General features: G+C 45.9%; 1 protein-coding gene across 1 annotated transcript in view; it reads right to left on the bottom strand.

Annotated features, from left to right (window-relative positions):
• Positions 1 to 535: 535 nt before the first annotated feature.
• The window catches only part of ZNF830 (zinc finger protein 830), a 255,034-nt gene continuing 246,503 nt past the window's right edge, over positions 536 to 9,066 (bottom strand). Inside the window, exon 10 of the mRNA XM_077269538.1 lies at positions 536 to 1,242. Coding sequence (XP_077125653.1) covers positions 1,062 to 1,242 — 181 coding nt within the window. The 3' untranslated portion in view covers positions 536 to 1,061. The remainder of the gene's footprint in view (positions 1,243 to 9,066) is intronic.

The raw sequence follows: 9,066 nt of genomic DNA, 5'->3' as shown, positions 1-9,066 counted from the left end.
TGCTGCGACATTCGGATGGTAGGGTCAGAATTTGGCGTAAACAACATGAAAGCATGGATCCATCCTGCCTTGTATGGAGCATCTTTGGGATGTGCAGCCGACAAATCTGCGGCAACTGTGTGATGCCATCATGTCAATATGGACCAAAATCTCTGAGGAATGCTTCCAGCACCTTGTTGAATCTATGCCACGAAGAATTGAGGCAGTTCTGAAGGCAAAAGGGGGTCCAACCCGTTACTAGCATGGTGTACCTAATAAAGTGGCCGGTGAGTGTATAACATAACTGTTGCTAACGTCTACGGTTTCATATTATGAGTAGAAATCGGTATAAGATTCACTTTTTAATATTTGTATACATTAGCAAATAGAACAAAAACTGGTACGGATAACTGTAAACTAACTACCGTATATAATTTTTTTTTTTTTTTTTACAAAATATGTATATTTAAAAGGAAATAATCACTGTCATTTACAATTACATATATGGTTTTAAAACTTGAGAAAAAGTTAAATTAAATCAGAGCAATTAGATTGCTAAAGCTTTTTAATACTTTTAATTTTCACATATACAGACCACCCCACCTCCTCCCACATGCACAAACTGTTGGCACCAGAAAGGAAATATACAACAATGTGAAATATACAAACAAGAGTGAATGTCAATATTATAAACCCATAATTTTATTTATTCAACTTAATAATCCATAACTATACAAAATAGTTACAAGATACTTTAGGAACCATTTTTGAATCCTATATAAAAAAAAACATTTGCCAAATTGGGAGACAAAATAAAAATATAAACCAACAAGAATTGGAGGCCGTGGAAGGCAGGGAGGAGTTTCCTTATTCAAAAATCTATGTAGACAGAGTGGACTAAGACTTTCCCCTAAAAATGTAGGATCTATAAATTACATACATAAGCAGGAATAGCTTGCATAGTAATACTGAAGAAACTAAGAGTACTCCAAATGTGAACTTTTGCCTTTTGATTAAGATAAAGCTGGGATGTAAATAACCATCGGTAATATACAGATCTTTAGAGAAATAACAATTTTTGCCTAATGAAAAACACCCTTCTCCCGCCAGCTCTGTGTAAGCATTGATGGCAGAATATCTTCATCATCGCTTCCAATATCATCATCCTCATGTTTGCAGGATTTTCCTTTTACACCATCTATCAGTGTATTGTGCAGAACATCCTTACGATTTCTCAAATGTTCAATTCGACGGTAGCATTCCCTAAAAGACAGAACAGAGGAAAGCATCATTTACTCAATTCTACAATATAGCAAATTACCCCAAAACATAGCCAAATTAATAATTATGCTAAAGTCAGCCTTATTAACTACCATAATTTTTGAACACAATCGACTATATGACGCATATAACCTACAAAAAATACTGTATGTACTGACAAGTCCTGAAATCTTTATAATGGCACAAAAAATATAGCATTTTCTAAGCCTGTAAGTCAGCAGCACAAACCGGGAAAGAAAAATCTATTTATATAATTGCCTTGTAATGTTTTCATTTCCTGTTCTGTCCACGTGTCACCGTATCCCAGAATTCCAAGAGGAGGAAGTTCACCGACCGCAATATTAGGACACCTAAGTGATGGGTGTCTCTATATGGAAATTGCTGCGGGTACCAACCTATTGCGTGGTACCACCAGCGGAACACCGTCGCACCACACACACACTCTATACGCCGTACACACCACACACACTCTCTCACACACTCACACGTGGTACCACCAGCGAAACACCGTCGCGAACACACCACCGCCGATGCATGAGCAGTTTTAATGTGACAGTCGCTATCTGTCTGCACAAAGATGGCAGCAGTCTGATTTACTACGTCTGCACGAATTACGCGCAGGTGAAGTTAATCATTCGGCTGATCCCAGCAGCAGATGCACAACGTATCTACAGGCAAAGGAAGCCAGTCACATTAAAGGGGTTTTCTCACAAACGAAAATTAATTTTAAAAATTGACTGTGTCTGACCGTGTACGGAGCATACCATATCTCCTGGACAGGGGAGGAAGCAAAAGACCATACTGACATTACAGCAGGGGAACACAGTGGATTCATTTTGTGAGGTAAAATATTTCATTGACTGTTTTTAAAAAATATTTTACCTCACAAAATGTATCCTCTGCGATCTCCTGCTGTAATGTCAGTATTGTCTTTTGCTTCCTCCCCTGCCCAGGAGCTGTGGTATGTTCAGTACACGGTCAGACACAGACAATTTTTAAAATGAACTTTTGTTCGTGGGAAAACCCCCTTTAAAAAGTAAATATTAACGCCGACATGGCTCCTCATAAAAAGTACACCAAAGATAATGGAAGGAAAGCAGCAAAGGCACAAAGTCGAAGACAAAAAAGGGCAAATGAGACTCTTGAAGAGCAACAGCATCGCTGGGACAAAAACAATGCATATAAGCGTAGGCGTCAAGCACATGATACCCCTGATGCAAAAGTCATTAGATTATCACAGGATGCCATTAGGCAACAACAGCGCCGCATGCCTGCCCCCATCGTGACATTACCGCTCTCACGATGCGATAGCATCGGGCCGCCATCTAGATCTATCATAAAAATACATAATGACAATAAAATATGTTAGATAAAAATTATACAGGTGAGGGTGTGACCATACACACGTGATCACACTAACCCAAGAAGTTAAATATGAGGTTCCATGTACATGGCAATATGATGAACCTCATATTTAGATATTAAAAAAGGGAGAGATGGTAAAATAAACTGTTCATACAGTCCCCAGCTTTGTGAGGTTGAAGAGCGGTTAATGTGACTAACTTAATACATGTGAATGATTATATATATATATATATATATATATATATATATATATATATATATATTTTCTATTAAATGTTTTACGGTGACTGTTAGACACAGAGGATTCAAGATAAACCTGGAGTAATGCTTTGTACATCTAGGACAAAAAGGGGTTAATCAGTCAGGACTAGTGTTGAGCATTCCGATACTGCAAATATCGGGTTGTTCCGATACTTTCAGTATATCAAATACCGGAATCGGAAGTTCCCATAGTGCAATGAGCCAGTTTGATTTAATTCAGCCAATGAGGAATCCTAAGAAATGTGGGCACATCCTGTAATGCATGTTAGGCATGTAAGTAAGGGCATGGCTGTGATTGGCTGCTGAAATGATGTCATGATGCACTATAAAAGCCGCTGCCGCCATTTTGGGTTCACTCTGCTGTGAATTCAGTTAGGGACAGGACGCTGCTCTTCTGACTCAGGGATAGTTTGAGATAGCGATTTGCTTCATTGTGCTTTACCCAGGCTAATTTAGCAACAGATGTGTGAGAACCTTGTTTTTGCCTCGCAGCGCTGTTCACGGCTGTCTGCAAGGTCTCTGTGTGAGTGCAGCTCACAACGTAGCCTGTTCTGCAGCCACAGCTGGTTGTAGTCAGCTCAGCGTGCGTCACTGCCTCATACTGTTCCATTGTCCTTTTTTTCAATTAGTGCTGCCTGCTGCACATTTTTTCTGACTTATCCTATTAGTGGGTTTCCATCCGTATCCTGCTAGATTGTAGAAAAACACTATATAGGATTACATAGAGGAGCTTTTTTTGGCCTTGCAGTGCTGTTCACGGCCGTCTGCAAGGTCTGTGTGAGAGTGCAGCTCACGCTGTAGCCTGTTCTGCAGCCACAGCTGGTTGTAGTCAGCTCAGCGTGCGTCACGGCCTCATACTGTTCCATTGTCCTTTTTTTCAATTAGTGCTGCCTGCTGCACATTTTTTCAGATTTATCCTATTAGTAGGTTTCCATCCGTATCCTGCTAGATTGTGGAAAAACACTATATAGGAGTATATAGAAGAGCTTTTTTGGGCCTTGCAGCGCTGGTCACGGCTGTCTGCAAGGTCTCTGTGTGAGTGCAGCTCACGCTGTAGTCTGTTCTGCAGCCACAGCTGGTTGTAGTCAGCTCAGCGTGCGTCACTGCCTCATACTGTTCCATTGTCTATTTTTTAATTAGTGCTGCCTGCTGCACATTTTTCCAGATTTATCCTATTAGTGGGATTCCATTTGTATCCTGCTAGATTGTGGAAAAACACTATATAGGAGTACATAGAGGAGCTTTTTTTGGCCTTGAAGCGCTGTTCACAGCTGTCTGCAAGGTCTCTGTGTGAGTGCAGCTCACGCTGTAGTCTGTTCTGCAGCCAAAGCTGGTTGTAGTCAGCTCAGCATGCGTCACTGCCTCATACTGTTCCATTGTCCATTTTTTAATTAGTGCTGCCTGCTGCACATTTTTCCAGATTTATCCTATTAGTGGGTTTCCATCCGTATCCTGCTAGATTGCGGAAAAACACTATATAGGAGTACATAGAGGAGCCTTTCTGCAGCCTTGTGTCCTGCAGCCCTAGCCAGATTAGTGTTAGCCTATTTTTTGGAGCCTCATCTATTGCATTGTAGGTTACCTTCCTGCATTGTAATTGCTTCAAAAAGTTTGTGATACAATCGGTTTTACATCTTTGGGCACATCCAGTGTCTTTTTGTGAAAAAAACAAAAAGTTAATAAGGTTCACCAAACACTCCACTTTACAGTTGTGTAGGCCACATTAGCTCATATTAAAGTCTAGTCCACACTTTCTAAAATTAGTGTTTCTTATACCTGATAGCAGCTGTTCAGGAATAAGCACACTAAGCCCTTAGACTGATAAAGATAGGCAGAAAAGTACTACCAAGATGAAGAAGGCAGAGAGCAAGGCACATGGTCATGGGATTTCTGCAGGGAGAGGACGTGGGGATTCTGCGCCTGCTGCGGGCACCGGTGACTCATCATCCCCCAGTTATAGCAGGGAACAGTCCTTCATGCGCAGCTTTGTAGGAGCTTGCCGTACCCCACTGATGCGGGACGAACAAATTGAAGCCATTGTCGGATGGATGGCAGCCAACGCATAGACTTCAATTAGTGCCACATCCTCTCAGGCACAGAGCACTGAAAAGCACCCATCTGTCTCTTCACCACCTGCCAAATTGCCCAGGCAGTCAGAGAGCCCAGGACAGGAGCCATCTCTACTTCTGTTCTCTGAATCTCTTGGCTTGGAAAGAGGGGGCCAGCCAAGCAGCATTCGAGAAACTGAAGAAGAGGTAATATGCAGTGATGCGCAACAGCTTTGTCTCTCTGAATCAGAAGAGGCGGGTGGGCCAGTGCCTACGGTCAGCACACCTCAGTACGCATCTGATGATGAGACTCAGGTGCCACTTTCTGGTGTGTACTGTGCTACCAAGACTACCCAGGAGAAGCAGTTGTTGGAAGAGGGTAGTGTAGATGATGAGGTCCTTGACCCATCATGGTGTGAGGTACAGGAAGGTGGTGGGAGCAGCTCTGAGGAAGAGATTCCCCGAACGGCCCAAAAAGGAGAGAGAGGGAGGGGGAAGACTGCGTTGCCTGTAGCCTCCACTTCGGCACCCATTAGGAGCATGCCTCTTCCAAAAGCCAAAAAGGGCGCTCCCAAGACTTGCAGTGCCTGGTCCTTTTTTGACACAGTTGCAAATGACATTTGCTTTCTCAAATGCAAGCTGTGTAGTCAGAAAGTCAAAAGAGGGAAAAGTGTCAGCAACCTCAATAGCACAAATATGTGGAAACATGTGCGGACCAAGCACGTGGTGGAGTTACAAAAACACACTGAAGACCTAGGCCAACATACAGCGGCACCTACCACCTCTTCAGCTCATGTTGTAGCCTCTTCCTCCAGCTTACACACAGCTGGTTTGGCTTCCTCACAGGATCGCCATGGAAGAACCTCTGGCACTGTTGGACAGAGACACAGTGTAATTCCACCCACAGCACCACGTACCCTGTCATCCTCACACTCCCAGGCCAGTCTACAGCCATCAGTTGCACAGGCATGGGAGAAAAGGCGCCCATACTCGGCAAACCACCGAGCACAGGCTCTAAATGCTGGCATTGCTAAACTACTGTCTCTTGAAATGCTATCATTCAGGCTGGTGGAGACTGACACCTTCCGTAACTTCATGGCATTGGCAGTCCCACAATACAACGTGCCCAGCCGCTTTCATTTCAGCAGGCAAGCCATCCCTGCCCTGAAAAAGCATGTGGAGGGAAAAATTAAACATGCGCTACTAAACGCCGTCAGTAGCAAGGTCCACCTCACCACCGATGCGTGGAACAGTCACCATGGACAGGGACGATACCTTTCCCTCACTGCCCATTGGGTAAATGTTGTGGAGCCGGGGATAGATCTTGAGAGTGGCTCTGTACGTGTTCTGCCAACTCCAAGGATTGCAGGAATCCAGTCTGTACACATTGACTCCTCCTCATACTCCAGTTCCTCAGAATCACCGCTGCAGGAGCCGTCACCTCCACATGGACCCGTGAACGCTTACCTCTTACGACCGATATGAGCACAGCCGAGGCCAAACGTCAACAGGCCGTATTGAAATTAATTTCCAGCGCAGGAGCTCTGGAATGCCATCAAGCACGAGAGCGATGTGTGGTTTGTGCCAGCGAATCTCCAGCCAGGCATGGTAGTGTGTGACAATGGCCAAAATCTGGTGGCAGCTCTGGGCCTAGGCAACCTCACTCACATCCCATGTCTGGCACATGTGCTCAACTTGGTAGTGCAGAGTTTTTTGAGGGACTATCTGGATCTTGATGCACTACTGCATAAGGTCCGCCTAGAGTGCGCTCACTTGCGGCGCTCCAGCATGGCAAGATTGCGCATTGCAGCTCTTCAGCGCCGATTCCGCCTTCCAGAACATCGCATCATATGTGACCTACCAACCAGGTGGAATTCAACGTTACATATGTTGGTTGTGTGAGCAGCAGGCAGCAGTAATGGAGTACCAGCTGCATCAGGCACAAACAAGTCGCACTGTGCGGCGTTCACACTTCACCACCACTGAGTGGGCCACTATGAAGGACATCTGACACGTTTTGCGTGCCTTCGATGATTCTACGCGGATGGCGAGTGCAGATGATGTACTAGTCATCATGACTGTCCCCCTTATCTGCCTGCTTGAAAAAACACTGCAAGCACTAAGGGACAAGGTTGTGGAAGAGGTGGAGGATGGCAAGATCGCCATCTGCTTCTGGACAGTCTGCGCAATGTGGTTCCTCCTAGGCAGGGGACACTTTGTGAGGAGGATGAGGAGGAGTCAATGGAGAAGGAAGACATCTGTCCAGAGGAGGGAGTTACACAATTCTCTAGTAGTCAGTATGTAGAGCGAGGGTGGGGTGATGCAGAGCAGGCAGAGATGACGCCTCAAGCAGGGGACAGCGTTTCTTGGCCAGTTGGCAGTCTGCAGCAAATGGTTGATTTCATGCTGCAGTGCCTGAGAAACGACCGCTGTATCGCCCACATTCTCAACACGGCTGATTATTGGGTGTACACCCTCCTAGATCCTCACTACCGGGACAACTTACAAAGCCTCATAACACCGTTGACACGGGAGCGTAAATGCGGGAGTACCAAGACACACTGGTGCGTTCCATCATGTTCTCCATTCCAACCGAGAGCAGTGCTGCTAGTGCTTTACAAAGCAGCTCAGTGTGTCGAAGCAGTGGAGGAAGCTCTGCACAAAGAGGGAGCAGAAGCAGTGCCTCAGCACAAGGCAAGACCAGTATGGTCCAAATGTGGCAAAGTTTTGTGTGCCCGCCACAAATGTCTACACCATCACAGACGGCTCCAGTCAGCAGGAGGCAACGTTTCCGTCAGATGGTGACAGACTACATGTCTTGCCCTCTCAGTGTACTCCCAGACGGCTCTTCCCCCTTCAAGTTTTGGGTCTCTAAGCTGGATACATGGCCAGAGCTTAGCCAGTATGCATTGGAGGTGCTGGCTTGCCCTGCGGCTAGTGTATTATCGGAACGTGTCTTTAGTGCCGCAGGTGGTGTACTAACAGACCGTCGCATGCGACTAACCTCCAATAACGTTGACCGGCTTACTTTTCTGAAAATGAACAAGGCCTGGATCTCGCAGGATTTTGCCACTCCTCTTCCAGATTAAATAATTGGTTGGCAACAGTATCCTTGTCTCCTGTTGTGTTCATGTTTCTACCACCTGAACTGGAATACCTGGGCTCCAACACCGCCAGTTGCTGCTCAGAAGTGCCGTCTGCACAGTCAACACATGACCCAGTGTTATTGGGTTTCAGTAACGTCAGCTGATCCCCAGCTGTGTATTCAGCAACTTTTCCTGCTCCGTCCACACTCACATTATATCAGATATTAAACTTGCTCCAATTAGGCCTCGGCCTACACCCTGATTGACCTTGGGCTCCAACACCGCCAATTGCTGTTCGGAAGTGCCGCCTGCACAGAAAAAAACACTAGCTCCTGTGTTATTGGGGTTCAGTAACGCCAGCTGCTCCCCTGCTGTGTGCGCAGCAATTTCTCCACTCTGTTTCTAGCATTGACCCTGGGCTCCAACACCGCCAGTTGCTGGTCGAGAGTGCTGTCTGCACAGTCAACACCTGCTCCAGTGTTATTGGGGTTCAGTAACGTCAGCTGATCCCCTGCTGTGTATCCGGCAATTGCTCCTGCTACCTCCACACTCACACTACTACAGATATTAAACTGCCTCAAATTAGGCCTCAGCCTACTCTCTACTTCTCCTGGATTCCCTGGGCTCCAACACCGCCAGTTGCTGCTCGGAAGTGCTGTCTGCACAGTCAACAGTTGCTCCTCTGTTATTGGGGTTCAGTAACGCCAGCTGCTCCCCTGCTGTGTGTGCGGCAATTTCTCCACTCAGTTTCTAGCATTGACCCTGGGCTCCAACACTGCCAGTTGCTGCTTGGAAGTGCCGTCTGCACAGTCAACACTTGCTGCCGTGTTATTGGGGTTCAGTAACGCCAGCTGATCCCCTGCTGTGTATCCAGCAATTTCTCCTGCTCCCTACACACTAAGACTACAACAGATATTAAACTTGCACCAATTAGGCCTCGGCCTACACTATGCTTCTAGCATTGACCCTGGGCTCCAACACCGCCAGTTGCTGCTCGGAAGTGCAGTCTGCACAGTCAACACTTGCTACCGTGTTATTGGGGTTCA

This window comes from Ranitomeya variabilis, chromosome 6 (assembly GCF_051348905.1).
Source record: "Ranitomeya variabilis isolate aRanVar5 chromosome 6, aRanVar5.hap1, whole genome shotgun sequence".
NCBI lineage: Eukaryota > Metazoa > Chordata > Amphibia > Anura > Dendrobatidae > Ranitomeya > Ranitomeya variabilis.
This window is presented reverse-complemented; position numbering and strand designations above follow the sequence as displayed.